The 23523-nt window shown below is 44.9% G+C and overlaps 1 protein-coding gene across 1 annotated transcript; it reads right to left on the bottom strand.

Annotated features, from left to right (window-relative positions):
• Positions 1 to 5547: 5547 nt before the first annotated feature.
• KIF3B (kinesin family member 3B) lies at positions 5548 to 22947 on the bottom strand. The gene is made up of 8 exons (XM_007934545.2): positions 21544 to 22947; positions 17762 to 17863; positions 17470 to 17592; positions 17247 to 17365; positions 12250 to 12363; positions 11428 to 11533; positions 6757 to 6935; positions 5548 to 5644 (listed from the first exon to the last, which is right to left on the bottom strand). The coding sequence occupies exons 1-8, from the start codon at positions 22945 to 22947 to the stop codon at positions 5548 to 5550; spliced, it is 2244 nt and encodes a 747-aa protein (XP_007932736.1).
• Between the last annotated feature and the right edge of the window lie 576 nt (positions 22948 to 23523).

The raw sequence follows: 23523 nt of genomic DNA, 5'->3' as shown, positions 1-23523 counted from the left end.
CTGGGCCATGATTCTCAGAGGTTTGGCAGTTAGGTAGTGATACAGTCATCCTCCATTATTGCAAAATGCAGATTTTTGCTTAACAACCTTGTCTTTGGAACCTAACCATGTTGATAAGGATGGGTGTATTACAGTCTTTTCTACAATAATTCTCCATGCTTCCCTCTACTGAAGGTAAAGGAGGACTACAGATACCTTCTTGTGAAATTCCACTTTTCTGTCGTACAAAAGCAAAACCCACTGCCAACAAGTTCACTCCAACTCACAGCAACACTAGAGGACTTAGCAGATCTGTCTCACAGGATTTCCAAAGCTGTAACTCTTTATGGAAGCAGACTGCCACATCTTTCTTCCATCGAATGGCTGACAGGTATGAACCACCTACTTTCTGGTTAGCAGCCAAGTGTTTTAACCATTGCACCGGCAGGGTTCCTTTGCTACACGAGGCCTTTGCAAATTCCTTCCCCTTCTCTCTTGCTCAGCTAACTCATCCTTATCCTCTAGCCAAACCCACTGCCATCAAGTCAATTGGAACTCACAGTGACCCTCATTGGGTTTCCAAGGCAGTAAATCTTTATGGAAATAGATTGCCCCATCCTCCTCCCATGGAGTGGCTGGTGGGTTTGAACTGCCAACTTTCTGGTTAGCAGTTATATGCCTTAGGGGCTGCGCCACCAGAGCTCCTTAGATTACACTGTAAATGCCATTTCTTCAGAAAGCCCACCCTTTACCCATGCACTCCACTCAAAATAAGGAGCTCTGGTAGCATAGTGGCTAAGGCACTTGACTGCTAACCAGAAGGCAGTCGGTTCAAACCCACCAGCCACTCCTTGGAAGGAAGATGGGGCAATCTACTTCCGTAGTGATACTGCCTCAGAAACCCAAGGAGGGGTCGCTATGAGTCAGGTCCAACTTGACGGCACATAACAACAAAAAACTCTCTCATAACATCTTTCATGGCACTTGTCACAACTTGTAATTATGTATTTGTGTGCATTTGGTTAATCCCTTCCCTTATTAAAGTATAAGGTCCATGAGGGCAAGGACCATGTCTGTATTGCTCCTATCTATATATGCAGCGGCGAGAACAGCTTGGCACACAGCAGGTACTCAATAAATAAATAATAAATGGTTAGCATCTTTTCCATAGAGGCCTGGGATTTTTCTGGGTATGGTAAGATCAGGACTGGCTTCTAGTAGGATCCCAGTTGTTCATGGTGTCATCTCAACACAAGGCCTCATCACAGCAACAACCACATTTTTAAATGTCTGCTCTGGGCCACCTAGTGTGCTTGTTGCTTTAAATGTTTCTAATATGCACAATGGCACTTACAAGGTGAAGACTGCCACTTTATTTTACAGACAATGACCCCAAGGCTCAAAGAGGTAAATTAAATTCCTCAAAGTCACACAGCTCAGTAAGCAGTGGCAGAACCAGAAATCAAACTCAGTTCAGAGTCCAGAATCTGAGTTCTTTCTCCTCAGCCCCTACTTGCCAAGTGCGGGCACAACCCCCTCAGGTAAGCTTCCAGCAGACCCGGGCCCAAGAACCACAAGATAAATATGTAGCCCATTTTTGGTGGGTTTTTTTTTTTTTTTTTTCTTTTTCCATAATGGTAAGCAGGAGAGCTCTGGTAGCACAGTGCTAAGGCACCTGATTGCTAACCAGAAGGCTGGCGGGTCAAACCCACCAGCTACTCCTCGGAAAGAAGGTTGAACAGTCTACTTCCGTAGAGATACTTCCTCAGAAACCCAAGGAGGGGTCGTTATGAGTCAGATTTGACTTGATGACAGTGAGTAATGGCAAGTAACAAACTTTTTTTTTTCAAGATACTTTGCAGTAAATATACAATAAATTTAAAAGAATTTTTAAAATACAAAAGTTCAAAGAAACTTCATGCCCATTGCCCAGGCCTCAGTCTCAGGAACCATACAGGGAAGCATGAGAAGCGACTATTTGTCAGTCTCCCTCTCTTCACTTTAGGTCCCCTTTCCTTGTTGCTACGTTTTTTAAAATGCCAGCATTTCAACTCAGCCTTCATCTTTGTACTCCCACACTTCTCTCATTAGACAAATTAAAACGCTTAAAGAAAGTGGCAGTGTGTCAGCCACAGGCATGTCATTTTCAAAAGCATTAGTCATTTATGAGGACACCTTTTAGTAGGTACAATAAATCTGATTGATTTTTATTACACATCTTAGTTTAGAATCACTTTTACATTCCTAGACAAAGAGATGATACAAATAAATATCAATTGTAAAACTTACAGCTCCAAGTATTGGCATATTCTTTGTCTAAAAGTAGCCAAAGAGAAGGTCAAGATCAATAATAACTCCAAGGAGCCAAAAAGACCACCATCCCCTGCCTGCCCCAGTATCACTCCTTTCATAACGTTGTCAAAAGCATTTCATTCCAGAAACAAGGGCGGGGAGAAAGGTGGTAGAGTTCTGAACAGTACAAGCAAAGTCTTGCACAACAGACAATAGCCAGGCCCACTGTTCTTACCCAGTTCCCTCTAAGCATTTTTATTATGGCTTTCAGAACATATTAACAGCCTCATTTTCGTCCACTGATAGTGTCTAGACGGTCCAAGGTGGTGTTCTCAGTAAGCCTTGAGCTCATGTGGGAAACACGAGGCAGAACTGGTATCCTTTGTTCGCAGGGAATGGACACTTCTCAGAAACTTGGCAAAGATTCTACATTCAGTGAGGGAGGACTTCCAAAAGCCAGACAGGAAGAGCAGAGAGAGGCCCGTGCCTGACTGCAGAGCTCTCTGGCGCCCATGGTCATGGAGGTGTGGGTAGAGCTATTCAAGCAGCATGCAGGCGTTTGACGGGAAACAATCCAAGGTTAGGTCAGAGTCTTAAGAAAGTGCTTCACGCCTATGATTGTGGCCTCGGGTTCTGAATCCAGGGGTCTGAGAAACTTTAAAATATGAAGCCACGTATGTTCCTAGTGATCGGAGCCAACAGGGGTCTGCTGAGGGTTGCACATTCTCACACCTTCTCCCAGAGGATCTTAGATTCTGTAGACTTGCTTCTAGACCCCACTAGCCGTTGTTGGTAGGAAGGCTCTTAGATGGCTTGGAACATTCTAGCACGACTAAAGACTTCAATGAAAACCTGGCCTCTTAGTGGGCGCTGTAGGTCCTCTACACATTCGGCTCAATTCAGAACCCAAAGCAGCAGCTTTCTGGCAGCAGCAAGACATTCTACCATCTCCTCTATTCAAATATTTATTGGATCCATTTTGAAAGAAGAAAAGCACCAGGGACTGATTGGGAGGGGCAGCTGTACTTGCCTCAGGGGTTTCCTTTCACTGTGTTTCCATGGACCATCAGGAGATGAGCACAGCTAAGTACCAGGTAAGCTTGTTTTTATAATCCTGCCTGTCAATTTGGCTTCCTTTTCTTGCCTTCTTAAAAAGTTCAATGTTATCATACAACCACCTTTGGTCAGCACAGCCACCTCGTGACATCAGTACTAAGGCATAGTGCTATCTGCCATTATCAATTGTCAGACTTGCTAGAACAAATATCTTCAACCTACAGAATGAAGACTAGCTTTGAGGAAATGGGGTGAGAGACCCCATAACTCCGCAGATAACCATCTTGGGCTATACATCTTATCATCTGGTTCCTACTTAAATAGGCAAATTATCAGTAAATAAACAAGAAGCCAGGTTTGACCCCAAGGAAAGATGAGGGGAGGCTCTATTATGCTCTGGGAACTGCTACAAAGGGCCCTGGGTTCAGAAAGAACGGTCACTATAAAGGAGATGGGCTGCCGGATGACAGAACTCCATTTTGCAGAATGCATAAGACATTGCACTTGGTACCTCTTCTTTCCCATGGGTTCTGATCCAGACATGTGCCCTGGGAACCGAGCAGCTGAGTTGAAATACAACCCAAGGCCCACCTGGGTCGCCACTTTCCTGAGGCACCATGCCAGCAAGGTGCACCAGTGTGGCAGACTTAGGGATTCATACTACACTTCCCCTCAGGCTTGGCTCGTGGACTCCACACCCACATGGGAGCACTTCCAGCCTGGATTAGTCAGTCATTCAACGGGCCTTTAACATAGACAACAGGCAACAGCCACACATTAATGTATTTCTAAACCTGGGCAAGTTCTTGGTCTCTTTCTCTTTCTCACGGACACACACAGACACTCTCACAGAATACAGGCATCCTTGTGCTTGCACACTCACACACACTAGTGAGCTTCTCTCGGGGGGAAAAGTAAGTAACATCCACCAAATGGCCAACATAAAACAAAGCTTTGAATCTCAATAATACAAAGAACTAAAACTTACAAAACCAACAGTATATGTAAACGGGAATTCCTACCTCTCCTCTGAGCCTATTCTATCATGCAGCTGCACCTTGCCACCATCTCAGGCTCTGCCTGCGGGGAGCCCAGAGTTCTCGCGTGGCTGGTTCTCTGCTGCAGGCAGGCAGGAGGTCTTGGCTTCCATCTGCTGTCTCTCCTTCCCATGGCACTGAGTCTCTCATGTCTCTTTATCTCTGCGTCTACCTAGTCACCCTCATGCTTGCCATTCTGATATGGAACAAAATGGGAACTTCAAAAGCGCCACTGTACCTCTCTTCCTCCAACTCTAGTTTGGTCAGAGAAGGCAGAGCCAGCCTCCCTTCTCCCTCAAGACAGGCCCAGGACAGAGCAGCGGGGAGCCCAGGCAGATGCTCAGAGCATGTGTCCACGGGAATAGATGGTGCTGAACGAAGAGTGAAGCGACACGGTGTCTGGACATGGCATCAGCTTACAGACGTAGGTCTTTGACAGGACAGTCTTGGTTCTGAAGTGTTAAAGAAGCCATTTTCCTAAACTCTCCCCAGAGACAAAGGGAAAGTTATTTCCAGTGCTTCCAATATTGCATCCTTCAGAAGCAGAAACCAGCAGCTTCCTGGGAAAACATTTCCTCATTCAGCAGATCCCAAAGGCAGATCTACTTCTTACTAAGGTGCACGGAAGCAAGATCGCTGATCATGCCCATCTGGGGCCTGGATCCAAATGAGATTTCTCATTCCTTCCTAAAAGAACAAGCACCCATTCAAATTCTAGGGCTTTCACTTTTCAACCTCACTGTCATTTTATCCTGAGGCTCCAAAGACTTCAAGGTGACTCCTGATTCTGCCCTATTGTTCAACAAGAAGGGAGCCCAGTGCAGAGAACAGGCTAGAAAAGCAGAGAAAGAAGGAAAGGCAGAGGGCAGGGGAGGAGGAGGAGAAGGGGAGGGAGAAGAGAAGCAAGGGCCCTGGTCATTCTCTTGCTCTCCACTTGGCCCACCACACTTTACCTTACCCCCCGCATTTCCAAGATGCTCATGAAGCGGTTTCCCAGAGGAGCTCAGTGCCAGAATAGGACCAGCACGCTTTGACCAGACCGAGTTGGTTAATCTGCAAAGAGGTCATTGCTTCTCAGGGGAATGGTTTTGAGTCTGGGCTCAAGTCGTCTCTGCAGGCTTTTGCGCGTCTCTTCTCTCAGAAGGCAAATGATGTTTATGCCCTGGGAGAGGAGGAACTGGCTTTACTTTGGAACCAGCCCCCGAGACTGTGGATAAAGCTGAGATGCAGGGGTTCCCGAGGAAGACGAGGAGGATCCTGACTTCCTTCCACTTTTAGGCCTGCAAAAGTCAAACACATGCTTACATTACACGTCCCTATCTTTGTTCGTAACCAAGATCAGACTCTTCCCTTCGAGTGTCATTAACCCTTCACAGACCTTTCCTCAATGGCCTTTCAACTGGAAAAGCCCTAGATGAGCACAGCCTGACCCTCTGGGCACAGCCAACACAGCCTGCCAAGAGGAGTGTGAAACCTCAGGGCAGACACCACGATGCTCAGCTCCTGTTCTTCTGTTAAAATCAAATCTTTACATCTTCTTGAAATTGGTTTTTTTAAAAAAATCAAGCTTGCAGGTAGAATTCCTTCCATTTTGGGCTTCCCACCCAGGTGTTTTTCTTAAATCCTTATTAAATCCATAAGTTAAAAAGACAAGGTTTCTAATTGAGCACCAAGTTAATACTTCGTTATTTTAATAAACCAGAAAGAACCAAACCCACTGCCATCATGTCGATTCTGACTCACAGTAACTCCCACTGGGTTTCCAAGGTGGTAAATCCTTGTGGAAGTAGATTGCCTCATATACCTTCTGCATAGTGTCTGATGGGTTTGAACCACCAACCTTCTCATCAGCAGTCAAATGCCTTTGGCACTGTGCTATCAGAGCTCCTTTGGTTATTTTAATGGGTGAGGTAAATTCAACACAGAGGCTCAGAAGTTGTGGATTTAGTCAGACTCAGGTTTGAATCCTGGGTCTGCTAGCTGGGTTTCCCTGGACCCAACTAGTTTCTCAAATTCTCTAAATCTTAGTTTTCTCATCTGTAATCATCTGGGATTAATGATAATATTCACTTTATAAGTTTTTGCAGGAAATCATTCAGAGAATTCTTTTAAAAGACTCAGAACTGCCTAGTACCTGGTGGACAGGCACCCAGATTCCACTAGACCACATGCTCCTCATAAGCAGGAACTGGGTGCCTTAGGTATTCTGATGTTCAGTATACCTGCGATAGTGCATGAACCATAAATATTTGTGGAATAAATGAATAAACATACGAGTAATACAGCAACATTTCCTGGTGTGTTCTGCAGTGTCTCACGATAAACAAGCACTCTTGGCACACTCTACTTTCTTTAGTTTTTGTTCAAACATGGGTCATCAAAAACCACTCACCTGGCCTTGGATTTCTTATTTGCAGTGCTTTCAAAGGAAGATGCGTCCACCTGTATCTCATCCTCATCCTGCAAAGCTGCATCTAACGCGGCCTGGACTTTGGGGGCAATGGCTGGGCCCTCATAATCTCTGGTGGTCCGGCTTGGCATGTCCAGCTCTAACAGCACGATGTTTTCTGCCTGCAGAAGCAACAGCATCTAGGTTGGCCTCAATCAGACACAGAACACACGGAACCTGTATCTTCTCCCAGAACAGAACTGCAAAGTGCTTGCTACTCAGAGTCTACCAAAAGCCTATCGAGAAATGATGCAGTTTTATGATTTTTTTCCTTGGTGGGATTACAGACGACTCTTACTTTTCTTGTACGTTTTTCTGTATTTTCCTTTTTTAAAAAACAGTGAGCACATAATATACTCGAAGGGAAACAATCAAGTGAGAATGATAAATGAAGTAAAACCCATTTACTGCAGACAATACAGAAAGGAATGAAGAAAATAGCAGTCAACCATTTCACCATCGACAGCAGCCCTGATGAGCATTTTGGTTGTAGAGGGGAGGGGGCCGATCTGCTGTCTGTATGTGTAGGGTGTACATGGCAATATACTTTGTAACCACATTTGAAAAATCAGAATGGGCCCTGCCTCACAACTGGCCTTGGAGATTGATGCCTTTACTTGGTATCCTGTTGCAGAGCCTTGTAGCTCCTACACACTAAGGCAAGCGTGTGGAGGGAAGAACACCATGGTTACCATGCCCCACTTCTCCTTACCTCCTCCCAGTCAGTGGAATTGAAGCCTCAGTGCTCTAGAGCGGGCAAGAGGAGCCACTGCAAGGAGGAGGTGGGGAGAGGGAACAGCTCCGTTTATCTATTGATACTGTGTACAATTTCCCTTGATGATGTGGACCCATTGCCAAAAACATCTGAGAGCCACTGTTTTAAATTCCACCTCTGGATCAGGTTCCAAAACCAAACCTATTGCTGACTCATAGTGACCCTATAGGACAGGTTTCCAAGGCTGTAATCTTTCTCCCTCAGAGCAGCTGGTGGGTTCAAACAGTCGACCTTTTGGTTAGCGGCCAAGTACTTAATCACTGTGCCACCAGGGTTAGCCCTCAGGAAATCCACTTATTTAATTTGTGGCTTTAACATCAGGTTTTTGGCTTAACATACAAAATAACCAATGAAATATACACCTTCTGAAACTGCTAGAAAAATGCTACCCAGGCTTCTGATACACCCCTTGTCTTCCCCCATATAAAACCTACCTAATGTATCTTTTTGCTTTGGCTTTCTTTCTTCTAAATAACTTAATGACAGGAAGAGCAGCACCTGCAGAGCTAATTAATCCTGATCTTCTTTTTGGCTCTGGTTGCCAAGGAAGAGTCAAAAACATTTTTAAAAATTGAAGTGAAAATCTTTCATTATAAAAGTAATACAGGTTCCCTGTGGGCTTGGGACCAAGGCTGCAGAGAATATCAAGCTCAACTGGCATAACAAACTATACAAAAACATTCTACATCCTACTTCAGTGACTAGCGACTGGGGTCTTAAAAGCTTGCAAGCAGCCGTCTAGATGCAACAATGGGTCTCTCCTTGTTCAGAGAAAAGAAGAATGAAGAAAACCAAAGACCCATGGAAACAAGTAGTTCAAGGGACTAGCAGACCATATGAACCTCAGCTTATATGACCACCAGACAAGAAGAACTAGATGGTGCCCGGCTACCGCTGTCAACCACTTGGAAAGGGATCAGTGCAGGAGATCCTGGATAAAGTGGGAGAATAATGTGGAACAAAACTCGTAAACAAAAAGACCAGGTTTACTGGTCCGACAGAGCCTGGCGAGACCCCTGAGACTATGGCCCCTTATTACCCTTTTGGTCTGAAATTGAACTCATTCCCATGGTTTCCAGCCAAATAAGACAGGCATATGGGGTGAACATTTACATCAGGTAGATACACTCCTTAGAGCGATCCATCATGGGACAACAGAAAGGCTGTATTTGCACAGTGAGATAGCTCAGGGGACAGGAATACATAGGGTAGAAGGACACAGGGAAGAGGTAACTAGAGGGAGGAAGTAGGAAGAGAGCTGTTACATTGTGGGGAACTGCAGTCAATGTCATGAAGCAAAATGTGTAAGAACTGCATGGAAAACGAATTTGCTCTGTCACCCAAATCACAATGAACATTAAAAAGAAAAACAACAACAACAACAAATACAGGCTTCTTGTTGATAATATAAAATACAGAGAAGTGAAAAGAAGAAAATTTAAAGTGAGTGTATTTCCACCAGCCAGAGATAACTAGTTCACACTGATAAATTTTTTTACCAGATTTTTCAATTCCTATATACGCATCTGGTACAAATTATTTTACAATTTGCTTTTTCTACTTAAGAATATGTTGTGTCTCCTGGATCTTCTACTGACCAGCTCCCTGGACCTTTCAGCAACAGGACAGACGGCAGAGACTGCACAGGAGGGTTCAATGAGATAAAGCTGCCACCTGCTGAGCACAGTGCCTGCTACCCAGTAAGTGCCTATGAAGGGAAGCACCTATAGCATTTCTACTGTAAAATACCGTGGTGTCATTAAATAGTTCTCAACTGTGTCACTTTCAATAGTTACAGAGTCTGACGCAAAGTGGAAACATTGTACTTCTTTAACATGTTTCCATCTCCCATCATTGAACCAGCTGTGGACAAGTCGATTCTCACTTGTGGGGACCCCATGTGTGTCAGGGTAGGACTGTGCTCTGCAGGAGTTTTAGAAGTAGACAACCAGTGATGGACCCTGAGACCAGAAGAACTAGATGGTGCCTGGTTACCAATGCCAACCACTCAGAAAGGGATCAAAACTGGAGATGCTTAGTGATTGGGATCTTAAAAGCTTACAAGTGGTCATCTGGATGCAATGATGGGTCTCTCCTCATCCAGAGCAAAGAAGAATGAAGAAAACCAAAGGCACATGGAAACAATTAGTCCAAGCGACTGGTAGGTATACCATGCAATCCTCAGCATATACGACTACAAGGCCAGAAGAACTAGATGGTGCCCAGCTACCACTGTCAACCACTTGGAGGAGGATCTATGTAGGAGATCCTGGATAGAATGGGAGAACAATATGGAATAAAACTCAAACTCATTGAAAAAAAAATAAAATAAAAAAAGGAGCAGGTTTGCTGGTCTGATAGAGCCTGGTGGAACCACTGAGACTATGGCCTCTAGCTGCCCTTTGGGTCTGAACCGAACCCATTCCTGTGGCTTCCAGCCAAACAAAAGACAGGCTTATGAACTGAACATTTACATTAGGTGGATATACTCCTTGGAGAGATCAATCATTGGAAAACAGAAGGGCTGTGTATGCACAGGGAGGCAGCTCAGGGGGCAGAGTACACGGGAGGGAAGGACACAGGGAAGAGGTAACTAAGGGGAGGAAGTGGGAGGAGAGCTGTTGCACTGTGGGAAATTGCAATCAATGTCATGAGATAAAGTGTATGTGAGCTGCTGTATGGAAAGTGAATTTGCTCTGTAAACTTTCACTCAAATCACAATAAAAATGAAAAGCAAAACAAACAAACAAAAAACTGGAGTTCCTGGATAGAGTGGGAGGAAAAATGTGGAACAAAATTCAAAAACATAAAAATGACCAGAATTACTGGTTGGATAGAGTCTGGTGGAACCCCCAAGACTATAGCCAGCCCCAGGTTACCCTTTGGGCCTAGAATTGTACTCACTTCCATGGATTGGCTTTCAGCCCAAACAGGATAAAGACCTACATGAAGACCACCTACCCCAGGGTGATACACCCACCTACTCTAAGGAGGTACACGCCTTAAAGCAATCAGCCATGGGACACCAGAGGGGCAGTATTCACACAGAGGAAAAGCTACACAGACAGGAGTGTAGAGTTAAGAAGGGCACAGGGCGTTTGTTATGGCCAGGGATGGTAATCAGGATGTGAGATTAAATGTACACGAACTGTTAAATGTAAAACAAATTTTGCTCTGTAAATTTGCACTCAAAGCACAATAAAATTAAAAAAAAAAAAAAAAGGCAGATAGTCAGGTCTTTTCCTGAGGCACTTCAGAGTGGATTCGAACCCCCAAACCTTCCAGGCAGTAGTCCAGCTCATGAACTGTTCGCACTCCTCTCCTGTCACTCTTGTTGTTAGTTGTCATCTAGTTGATTCTGACTCGTAGTGACCCCATATGTGCAAAGTAGAACTGTTCCATAGGGTTTGCAGGGCCGTGATGTTTTGGAAGCAGATGGCCAGGGCTGTCTTCCAAGGCTCTCTGGATGGATTCAAACCACCAGCCTTTCAGCTAGTTGTTAAGCACTTTACCATCTGCACCACCCAGGAACTTCTCTTGTCACCAGACATCCACATTCTTTCTAGTCTCTCCACAGAGCCATTTTGAAGCTTACTGTTATTACCGGCTATTATGGACAGTATGTTTGGACTTCTCTTCCTTCCCTGGTCCTGGTTTTCTAAATATCATTCTATTTTACGTTTTTACTTATTCATTTTTTCCATTATAAACATCTTCAACTACCTCTAGAAAGAGACAAGGTACACAAATTCTGTGACTTTGCAGAATAGTCCCTAAATGTTTATATAAATCTAAACTCCAAAACAGAGAGGAGAAAAACCCACGAAGAATCTTCTCACCCTGTATCGGGCCTCAGGGCGAATCATCATGGACATTCTTGCGTGCTGGCTCAACGGCCTCTTGTATCCCACAGCTGAGACTGGCCGCTTCATCATCTGCTGACTCCTGAAAAAGGACGGCAGTGGTTAAAGCCCTGGCTGGAGCGTGGTCCACAAGCCCCACATCGGTCCTGTTGAGCTAGCACTCGGGAGATTCTGAGCCTGCTTCAGACAGAACTAAAAGCAAGTAATTCCCTGGACAGGCTGACATGTAAACAGGACAAGAGCTGCTTCTCTTGTATTTAGTGATTGAATGGCTTTCTGATTCAAATGTGAGTGTCAGGCATCTTTTAAACTAGAAGGCAGCGTAGTCATCATCCAGCTCTGAGAAAGTAGACCCTAGGTATGGCTGTCAACACTCCCGATTCCTGCATCCTTGGCAGAGATCTCCCATCTTTCCAGCAGGACCTGAGAATTCTCCACACTGACTGAATCAGACTAGTACTGACACACAAGATGACACCTACATGCTGCTGCTCATCTGGCCTAGCACCTTTCATTGGACAGCTGGGGAAGCTGAAATGCAGGAACTTGGGAAATGTCTTTGGTTCACCAATTCCTAACACCACACTCATTACCAGACTTTTACTTTGTTGACCTACACAGCTATAAAGCTCAGAAATGCAACTGGCTCCGAGTTTAAATGACTCAAACTGTGCTCTTCCCACATCCCTCTGGCCAAGTCTAGCTTATCAATGGCCTTTCACTCCTCCCAAGCACGCCCTCCACCTTTTTTTTTTTTTTTTCCCTGAGCCTTTTTACTTAAAGTCAATAGTGACTTACTCCAGTCTGGTTATAGGATGTAATTTCCAATGATCTTCCTCTTCATCAAAGAAGGATCTATTCATAATTTTATTTTTTTCTTCCAGAGGGATAAAGTTTTCTATAATAAGATGCCTGTAAGAACACACATACATAGATGAATACAGATGGAAAAAGTGGCTTAATTACTCAACATTGGCTATCTGGTCCCATGAATAGTTAAGTAATTAGATAACTCTCAAATCATCCAGCAAACATGTACTGAGCAGGTACTAGGGGTCTAATATCATACCAAAAGCTGGAATTCAAACATGCATGATACTCGTTCCCTGCCTGAGACTGAAGGGACAAAATGTAGTACTCTTAGGTATGACAAATGTTGACAGTGATCTGTCCTGGGAATATGGGACCTGTAGCTTAAGGATGTGAAAGGGGTGATGCCTGAGCTATACTGAACACCTGCTAATCCAAGTATCTTTTTTTTTTTATTTTATTGTGATTTGGGCAAAAGTTTACAGAGCAAATTCACTTTCCTTACAGCAGCTCATATACACTTTCTTTCATGACATGCAAGTGTCCTTTGGAGGACCACTGGTGCTGCTAACCCAGGTCATGAACTTTGCAAACACTGAAAACAGGTCAGAAATTAAACTGCCCTACTCCAACTTCATGGACTGTTGTCCAAGCTGGAAAACTTCATTTTCTAACCCACGAGGAGAAGAGCAGGCCCCAATGGATACCAGTCCTTAGAGCACTGAGGGCGAGACGATTTCTGAGAAGACACCTGAGACGAGCCTGGGGAACCCGACCGGCAGTGAGACAGGAACCCGCTGGGCTGCACCTCTGCGTGGTGACCATGTTCTGCCACATGTCTGCCTTCACTCTTCAAAACCTCAGTACAGACCAACGCCAAAGGGCGCTGACGTGGGAAAGACACAAAACAAACACCACAGAGGTGGGGGATGCTATGAGAACAGGTCAGCTCACTGTTTATTCAAAAGACATGAGTACAAAATATAACAATAAAAATGACTTTCTTAGGGGAAAAAAACTTCTGGGAGATTAAATGTTCTCTTTATTTTGTGCTATTTAAGAAATTATTTCTCATATAGTTCTTTTTCTCGGTTACAAAAAGCCCTATTTACTCATTTTTAAAGTTGTGAAAAACACATTAATCTACAATAACTATTATTATTTTGTTCTGTTCCTTTGCGTCAGTGTGCACACCAAGAAAGAGGACTCACGAACATATTTAATTTTAAAGGCTCCTTTCCAAATCCAGAACTTTGTCATTAAAAGATCCCCTTTGAAAGGTATTCTTCAAAGAATTCCAGCTAATGATATGGAAGGACTGGCATAGAAAAATGCCTTTCACCCCTAATGAAATAATGGATCTAGACAAAGATCATGGTTCACTGAAACCATTAGCTCAGTGGTTCTCAAGCAAGGCTGCATATTAACATCACCTACAGAGTTTTGAAAAATATCTTGCCCGGACTTCAGGCTGTATTCAGTGACTCACTAGTGGCAACATCTGGAAGTTGTCAGCAATGCAAATTTCTCGGGCCCCATCCTAGACCTAAGTGGTGATATAATGGGTAAGGTATTTGGCTACTAACCAGAAGGTTGGCGGTTCAAACCCATTGGTTGTTCTGTGGGAAGACAATGAGGCAATCTACTTCTGTAAAGACTTACAGCCTTGGAAACCCACTGGGGGTTGCTATGGGTCAGAATCAACTCGATGGCAGCAGGTTTTATCCTAGACCTACCGAACCAGAGATTCTTTGGGGCTGGGGCCCGGCAATCTGTATTTTAACAAATCCTTTAGGTAATTCTGATGTTTACAAAAGTTTGAGGACCACTGTCCTAGACCAATTCAATCCATCTCTGGGATGGAGCCCAGGCATCACTATTTTTTAAAGCTCATCAGATGATTTCAGTGTGTAGCCGAGGTTGAGAACTAGTGCTTCAGAGCTTTCAGTTGACAGAAATAAAGGGGATACAGACACAAGTGAAGGAACACCATGAGTAAACCAACCCAGCAACCCAGAATGTGAGGCATTTCAACAGGCCACCTGACATAGTTTATTCAACAAATCATCTATGAAAAATATTTAAACAGGGATAAGGAATTCCTCCAGATCAAAATAAGCTTAGGAAATGTAACACTGCTTTTGTTACAAGTCATCAAATCAATTCCAACTCACAGCAACCCATGTGACAGAGTAGAACTGCCCCATTGGATTTACTTGGCCGTAATCTTTACAGAAGCAGGTCACCAGGTCTTTCTCCTGTGAAGCCACTGGGGAGGTTCAAACCCCCAGCTGTTTGGTTACCAGCCAAGTGCTTGACCACTGTGCCACGAGGGCTCCTTAAGACACATAATAAGCAGATGCAAGGTATGGTCCTCATTTAGATCCTAATACTAACAAACTAAGAAAATGGACTAAACCAAAAACTAAACCCACTGCCAGTGAGTCAATTCCAACTCACAGGGACCCTATACAACAGAGTAGAACTGCCTCATAGGGTTTCCACGACTGTAAATTTTTGCAGAAGCAGACTGCCACATCTTTGTCTGTGAAACAGCTGGGGGGTTCATATCACTGACCTTTCGGTTAGCAGCTGAATGCTTTGACCACTGTGCCACCAGGGCTCCTTGTTAACATAATTCCCCAAATGGTTGCAGTGTAGTAAATTACTTAGTGTGGCTTTTCTAGCCTTAAGTCTTTGTAAACTCCAAGGTGGGATTTTCTATGAGCAACTGAGGAGCTCCTGATTGCTGAAGTTGTCCACCTGGAGTATTTCTGTTGGGAGTGGCTCAAAACAATGTTCTGGGAGGTGCCCACTCTCTCTCAGGTGCTTAGAGTTCTGATGCTATGATTGGCTAGTCTGACCACCTTGCTGGGCTCAAAAGGAGGCCTCCTAGAGGCAGAACTCTCTCTGACTGCTGGTTGAGGAAGACGTGCTGCCGAAAGAGACACGCGCCCCTGAAAGAGACATGTGCTGCTGGGAAAGAGACGAAAGAGACACGCATTGCTGAGTGAGACACCGAGGGACCAGCACTGCTGGGAAAGAGACTGTGAGAGACTGTTGGCTGAGGGATGGTGGGCTGGAGAGAGAGACTGAGCGTTCTTCCTGAACTTGAGTTGTAGCCTGGTGCTTCCCTAATAAACACCATAATCCGTGAGTTCTGTGTGGCCACTGCAGCGAATTATCAAACCCAGGAGAGAGGTGGTGGTGTTTTGGGAGGAACGGTTGGAGAAAGGGATGGAGGGAGGCAGCATGTCTAGCCTTGCAGTAATAGGCCTTGGGTTACTGCTGGTAATCCTGTCTTCCTCTTGTAGGGTTAGAGGAGGTCAGAAGATGTGGCCTCCTCACCGTTCAAGCAATGGTTCTATAGATCCAACACAATTCCTATCAAATCCCCAGTTGGTCTTTTGCAGAAATTGATAAAACTAATCTTAAAATGCAAGAGACCCCAAAAAGTCAAGATAATCTTGAAGAACAAAACTGGAGCACTGATACTTTCTGATTCTAAAATTTACGGCAAAGCTGTAAGACAGTGTAGTATTGGCCTAAGGACAGACCAGTGGAATACTACTGAGAATCCAAAAACCTTTATATTTACGGTCAACTGATTTTCAACGAGAGTGTCAAGATAATGAAATGGGGAAAGAATAATCTTTTCAACAAACAGTGCTAGGACAATTGGATATCCAAGTGTAAAAGGATGCAGCTGAACCCCTACTTCATGCCATTCACAAAAATTAACTCAAAATGGATCACAGATCTAAATGTAAGACCTAAAACTGTAAAACTCAAAGACACAAAGGAATTGAAAAGATATGCCCACAAAACAACAAATGTTCATAGCAGCACTATTCACAATAACCAAAAAGTGGAAACAACTCTGGTGAACAGATAAATAAAACGTGGTTTATTTTATCATATCCACACAACTAAATATCACTGAGCCATAAAAAGAAATGAAGTAGTGCTACATTCTACAACATGGAGGATTCTTGAACACGGTATGCTAAGTGAAAGAAGCCAATCACGAAAGACCACACATTATCCGATCCCATTATATGAAATGTCCAGAATAGGCAAATTCATAGAAACAGAAAGCAGATTAGTGGTTACTTAGGGCTCAGAGAGGAGAAAAAGAGGAGTCACTGCTACTTGGAACAGGATTTCTTTTAGAGGAGATGAAAATGTTCTAAAACTAGACTGTGGCGATGGTTGCCTGTGAGCATATTTAAAAAACACTGAATTGTGTACTTTAAATAGCTGAATGGTATGGCATGTGAATTATAGCTCAACAAAGCCTTTCAAAAATTAGCACAGGGTCATGTAACTACTAAGTATGTAGGAGTGAGATAACAGGAGGTAGGATTTGCTTTAAAATACTTGTATAAAAAATAGATGACAAAAGCATATTAATTATTAAGCCTGGGTGATGGCTATTATTGTATCATTCAGAAAATTTTCATAATAAAAAGTTGAAAAAAGATAAGCTCTTCTTGGGCAGTGGTTGCATAGGGAGACGACAGCTCAGGGGGCAGGAGTGCATGGGAGGGAAGGACACAGGGAAGCGGTAACTATGGGGAGGAAGTGGGAGGAGAGCTGTTGCATTGTGGGAAATTGCAGTCAATGTCAGGAAACAAAATGTGTATGAACTGCTGTATGGAAAATGAATTTGCTCTGTAAGCTTTCACCCAAATCACAATTAAAAAAAAAAAAAAAAAGATAAGCTCTTCTCAATAGTTCTCAATAGAAGCCTTTAAAAGCTTCAAGAAGGTGGGATGAAGGGCAGTTGGAGATCATGTGGTCAAGCTGTTAATGGATGGGACCTAGAGGTGGAAAGTGACTTTATCAGGAATAAACAGCACACAGACACGTGGCAGGAAATGAGCTAGAGAGGCAGGCAGGGACCTCATCCTCAGGGGTGTGCTTCCTACTTAACGAACAAGACCACCAACCCAGCAGGGGCTTGGGGAAGGCCTGGCGCTTACTTGAGCTTCAGCTCCCTGGTGAGCTCATTCTGGGTCTGCTCCAGCTCCTGGCGCTCCTTGATGTGTTCTTCTTGGAGGTCGTGGATCTCGGCCTTGACTGCCTGCAGCTTGGAGAAGAGCTGGAACCAAGGGGAGAGGTAAGTGAGGAGGGCGTCCATGCAGAGAGCAGAGTTCTTTTCCCCTAGTCTCCAGGAACCTCTGCATGGTCTTGTGGCTTTCATACCTTTTTGAGTTTTTTGGTCTTGATGTCCACCTCCTGCTGCAATGAGCTATACGTCTCTTTCAGCTCCAAGGTCTCTTCATCTTGACTCTCCATCTGTTGCTGGATTTCTCTTTCCCGACGTTTCTGAACAACAACACACAGTTCATTAGTTTGCCCCGGGGAGCAGATCTATAGGAGGAGGGCTCAGTGCTTCGGGTCGGAGTGTCAGACCTGAAGGACGCCAATGTAGGAGAGATTCGCACTCCAGAATTAACTCACCTCCCCTCTGTCCCCCAAAAGAATGAAAGGTTACCTGCTCCGCAATTTCCTGCCGTTTTTGCTCCAAGATTTTCTGCTGTTCGTTCGTATGGTCCACTATATTCTTTCCCCCAACAAGGAGCTTGCTCTCCATGGCCTGAGTGAGGAACAAAGTAGAGACTATCTCGTGAATGGTCCCCTCAAGAACGCATTTCACAGGGAAGCTTCTGAAGGCAGAGAGCCCAGGACTGTGCCAACGGCTATGCTCAGCCACCCCCATCACACTTTTCCTATCGCTGGGGGTGCTCCTGGGGCTGGCTTCAGGGGGGCTTCACCTTGCTAACAGTGAAAATACAGTTTTCTCCATACATACGTAAACCTCAGCTCTTTAAAAACATTTGGGGAACATGCAGAAACCGTTCAATTGGTGTACGTCCTGCTGTGTATATTTTCAACAACAAAAATAAAATCAATTATATTTAAAAAAGAGAAAAAACTGGGGAGGGGTTTGTTTGTACAAAATGTCTACCCCACTTAAAGCACACGTACCTACTATGTGCTAGGCACTAGGGATGCAACTGTGAATACAAATCACAAAGCTTACAGTCCACTGAGGGGCACAGACTCTTAGCAAATGGGGACAGCTGCTAAGGGCATATCTAGGGTAAGGGCCTATGATAAGGGCAGTCCAGGGTAATTAACAGGAGAAGCACTGGAGGAAGAGAGTTCGGACTCTGGGAGGGAGTCAGGGAAAGCATCCTGTCTGCAGGGACATCTGCACACAGAGTTGAAATAAAAACAGGAACTGGCTAAGGAAAAAAAAATGTTTTTGAGCATGTAGGACAGGAGGGAGTGGTGATACATGAAGCTGGCAAAACACGCAGAGCGCAGTTAAAAGCTCTCAGAAACGCTGTTCAGGGAAACAAATTTCATCCCGAGTTCCTCAGGAACCACTGATGTGTTCTTGGAGCATGTGGGTACACAATTGGATTGTATCGTAGAAATGTTAGTGCCCTGCAACAGAATGGGAAGATGGGCTGAAGAGGGCAGGCTGGATGACAGGAGACCAGACAGGAGGCTGGCGGGGGCAGGGGGCTAGGTTTGGCTGGGGCACTGGCTGGGGGCAACAAAGTGGATGGTTCCAAGAGACCCAGGTGAGGTAGGATTCAGAGGCTAGTGTGGATCGGACTGTGTCCTCCAAATCCTAACCCCTAGCCCTGTGGGTGTAATCCCATCTGGGACCAGGGATTTCTTTGTTATGTTAATGAGACCATGCCAGTGCAGGTGCATTTTAAACCAACCACTTCTGAGATATAAAAAGAGCAGATTAGGCACAGGAAAGGAGTCCTGGGGGTGCAAGGGTTAAGCTCTTGCTGTTAATGGTAAGGTTGGTGGTTCCAACCCACCCAGCAGCGCCACAGGACGAAGACCTGGCCCGATCTGCTTCTATAAAGATTACGGCAGGAAAACCCTCTGAGGTAGCTCTACAGCGCCCCACGGGGTTGCGCTGAGTAAAGCTGACTTGATGGCACCTAACAACAGGCGCAGAAGCAAAGAGCCACAGACGGCAGCAGACAGACGCCACGCCACATGAAGACTGCCAAGGAGCCCAGGAACAGAAGCTGAAGAGAGGCAAAGACCTTCCCCAGAGACACACACAGAGCGAGAGAGTGAGAGAGAGCCTTCCCCTAGAGCTGGTGCCCTGGAATTCCTGCCTCCCGAATTGTGAGAGACTAAATCTGTTTGTTAATAAAGCAGCACTAGAGAACTAAGACAGAGGCCTTGTGCATTGACTGGACCATAGGGAGGGGCAGCTAGCATGGAAAACTCCTAGGGTTCCGGCTTCACTGAGCAAAAGAAGGAACAGGCTCTGCGTGTCCACAGGCTATGGGATCTGGATGTTAGGACACAGCTCTGGGCTAGACTGAGGGCCTTCAGCTTTTAAAGCTGAAGGTCATGGGAATGATTTGCACCTGAAAAACATGGAACGCAAAAAACTCTACCATCTTGCTTTCAAGTAACTTATCAACCACAGTTCTGCTGCCATCTTTCAGCGAGCCCTTTCAGTCTGCCTCCTCTTCTTTCAAAGCACAGGGGCTGGACGAGATTACTAAGCCTCCCGCTCTCTCTAGCTCTAGAATTCTTTCGTGATTTTACAGCATCCAGGGTTTGAGAAAGACAGAAGTAATGTCATCTCTCCCCACAGACTTCATCTAACAAGTCGGTGACCTTGAGGCAGTGCTGAGGCTTCCTGCATCCAGCCCCTAAGAGTTCTCCAGACACCCCAGACACCCCAGGTTGTTTAGAGTCTGGGTGTTCCTGACCTTCAATTCCAGATGTGATCCTAAATAGCAGCACACAAACCGAATGCGGGCATACCGAGTTATACCTCAAATACAGAAGTGAAGGGGGACGTGCCATTTAACATAATGGAATTCCATAATAAGACCCTTCCTGGAGCAAAGTTACCCCCTACCTGTGTTGTGTATGACTGGACTTTCACATGGGGTCTAGGGGATTTTAGTCTTTGAAGGGACTTTCAAGGCTTTAAGGCCTTTGCCTCTGAACTAAAATAGTACCTAGCTCTGTATGAGGGCTACTGCGAGGCCACCAAGAAACACGGTATAGCTTTATGGAGGGAGGGAAGGGGAGGCGAGGTGAGGAGATCCTTGCTATTTATAAGTGAATAAACATGGATATATTAGAGAGTAGAAATAAGTTTGCATAAATTCAGTAAGACAGAATCCAACACTTCAAAGGAATTCTGAGCTGTGATCAGCCAGTGGCCAAGGCAGTACTCTCAGACCTCCAGGGCCACCTTTTCACTCTCCTCTGCCATTAAAGACTTATAGGGCCCAGAGGCCAGCCATGTGATGGAATGGGACTCTGCTACCAGAAATAAAACCCAAAACAATGGGAGCTCCACACGCCAGAACACTGCTCAGCCATGAGGGAAAATGAGGCAGACTCAATGAAATATACTGGCACACAGGGCTGGGGGGGATGCTTGACTACAAAGAAGCAGGAGGAAATATTTCAGGGTGACAAAACTGTTCTCCATCTTGTGTGACTAGGGCAATGCAACGTAAAACCACAATGAATACCATTTTATGCCCCCCAAGTATAAAAAAATTAAAGTCTGATCATCATAAGTGTTGCCATGCATTAGGAGCAACCACAGCTCACACCCTGCTGGTAGAAGCTTCAATTCACACAACCGTTACAGAAAAGTATTTATCATTATCCAGTAAAGCTGAAAACACACATACCCTAGGACCGAATAATGCCCGGTAAGATCTTAGACACACACACACACAGTCTCCAAGAGCCAAGAACATTAATATACATAGTCAAAAATACAAACAACTCAAACCAACAGGAGTACAGAATACCACAGAATACTCAGACCAGTGCTAATGAATAAACCACAATCAATATAGATAACTCTCATACACTTAATATGGAACAAATAAAAGCAAATTTCAGCAGTGGGGTTCCATTTATATATAGGTAAAAAGAAGTCTGTGAATTTAAGCAATCTTTTATTTAGAGATGTTTACGTATATGGTAAAACCATGAAGGAAAAGCCAGGAAACGACCACCACCAGATTTAGGATAATGGCTACCTCTGTGGGAAAGGAACATAAGGAGCTTCTAAAGGTATGGGTGCTGCTCTATGTCTTACACTGGGTGATAGGTGCATAGGTGTTCGTTTTATGGCTGTTTTTATACCTTGCACATATGCAATAATTATGTTTATTATGAATTCTTAATATATTTTTAAATTTTGGGGAAAAAATCACCGAAAGAGCACAGGGCCCAGGAAGGGCACGGCACCTTGATTTTTGCGCCCAGCATCTCGGCAGCGTCCTTTTCCCGCCGCAGATCCTCCATCTTCTTCTCCTTCTCCTTTAGCAGTCGCATCTTCTCCTCTGCAACCAAGCTGTGGTCCTCTACAATGGCCCGCTTCTCAATCTCCAGTTTTTCTTGCTGTTCCCGCCAATAATCATCCTTATCGTCCCCTTCCTCCTCACCCTCTTCTCCCTCCTCCTCCTCCTCCTCCCCGCCCCCGCCACTGCCACCACCTTCCCTCCGCTTCTCCCGCCTCTTCCTTCTGCCAATGGACCGCTTCTCCAGCTGGGCCTTGAGCCGAGCAATCTCTTCCTGAAATTCTCGAAGAAGGGCATCTTTGGGGTCCTCGTTGACCCTTGGCTTGTTCTTAATGTTTTTGGCACGGTTGGCATATCTCAGCGTGGTCAGAGTCTCCTCTACATTGTAAGAGGCGGGCCCCACATTGGCCACCATCACAGTTTTAGCATTACCACCGAGGGAATCCTGGAGAAGCCTGGTAAGCTTTGAGTCCCGGTATGGAATGTGGGTGCTTTTGCCATCCACCAGGGCAGAGATGACATTACCCAAGGCTGAAAGGGAGAGGTTGATCTTGGTCGCTTCCTTCAATCTTTCCCCTTGAGCACCGGTCTTGGCTTGCCGTTCACTGCCAGCAAGATCTACAAGGTTCAATTTCCCCACACGGATATGGTTTTCACCATCAAGGCCCACCTCACTGCACTCGACTGTGATAACAAAAATTGCATGAGAACGCGAACTGTGCTCATTCATATTGGTAGCACCGACTGAACGGTTCTGATTCCCCACGTTCATCACGTGCTCTATCTCCTTCACACTCTTGGTGACAAAGGAAGACAGGTCTTTCACATACACGCCAGTGTCCGGTCTCTCTTTGAGCTCAAGCCTTTTGGTCTGATCCTTTGAGAGCAGATCTCGGATCTCCTCCTGGTAGATCTCTAAATATGAAGCCCTGACCAGGTACTGTTGATTCTGGGATCGAGAAATGTGGGTGAAGATGTGGTCAAACGAGTTAGGGATAACCCCTCTCTTTTCAGGGTCACCACGAACTCCTTCCATTGTGTAGGTTTTCCCAGTACCAGTTTGTCCATAGGCAAAAATTGTCCCATTGAAACCCTGCAGGACAGAGTCCACAAGTGGTCGGAATGTCTCATCATAGAGTTCAAATTGCTTGGCGTTCCAGTCATAGACTGCATCAAAGGTGAAGGTCTTAGGCATTTCATGGGCCACTCCTTTGGGGTTCTTCACAGACACCTGCCCCAGCTTCACATCCACATCCACCACCTTGTCATAGGCAGCAGCCTTTTCCTTGCCATTCATGGGCCGACAGCGAACCACCACCCTCACAGACTCTGAGCTTTTCAACTTTGACATGATGAACTCTGAGCGGGTCAGCCGTGATGACTATGAATCTAAAATGTCTCACGATGCTAAGGTCCTAGAAAAGAGCAGAAGTAGGTAAGTATAACTGTCATTAGGGGTGCTTGGCAGCAGCTGACACATCCAACTCATCTTCATCTCACTAACTTTCTGACAGCTATATTTAATAGCTTTACTACATTGTGTATTTATTTCCTCATGGGTCTGTGTCCAGCTTCAGGAGGAAAAGTAAAAACTCCACCAATGTGGTTAACTAGCCTACCCTCTCTTTAACCAATATTTTATCTAATAATACAGGCTGAATATACACAGAAGTATATGCAGATTTTAAAAAGAATGTAGTCTAAATGGGAGTTCTGGTGGCATAGTGCCTAAGGCACTTGACTGCTAACCAGAAGGCTGGCAGTTCAAACCCACAAACCACTCCTCAAAAGGAAAGTTGGGCAATCTACTTCCGTAGTGATACTGCCTCGGAAACCCAAGGAGGGGTCGCTATGAGTTGGATCCAACTTAACGGCAGTGAGTTTGATTTTTGGTTTGGGAGTCTAAATGGAATACTATACCAAGATA

Source organism: Orycteropus afer, unplaced genomic scaffold, assembly GCF_000298275.1.
Source record: "Orycteropus afer afer isolate SDZICR_OR568_19922 unplaced genomic scaffold, OryAfe1.0 scaffold00020, whole genome shotgun sequence".
NCBI lineage: Eukaryota > Metazoa > Chordata > Mammalia > Tubulidentata > Orycteropodidae > Orycteropus > Orycteropus afer.
This window is presented reverse-complemented; position numbering and strand designations above follow the sequence as displayed.

Coding starts and splice junctions, on each gene's coding strand:
- KIF3B (XM_007934545.2), bottom strand. CDS start 22,947: ATGTCAAAGTTGAAAAGCTCAGAGTCTGTGAGGGTGGTGGTTCGCTGT. Junction 17,593..17,761: donor GGCAGGAAATTGCGGAGCAG/GTAACCTTTCAT, acceptor GTTGTTGTTCAG/AAACGTCGGGAAAGAGAAAT. Junction 11,534..12,249: donor CATCCTATAACCAGACTGGA/GTAAGTCACTAT, acceptor GTCCTTTTTCAG/GAGTCAGCAGATGATGAAGC.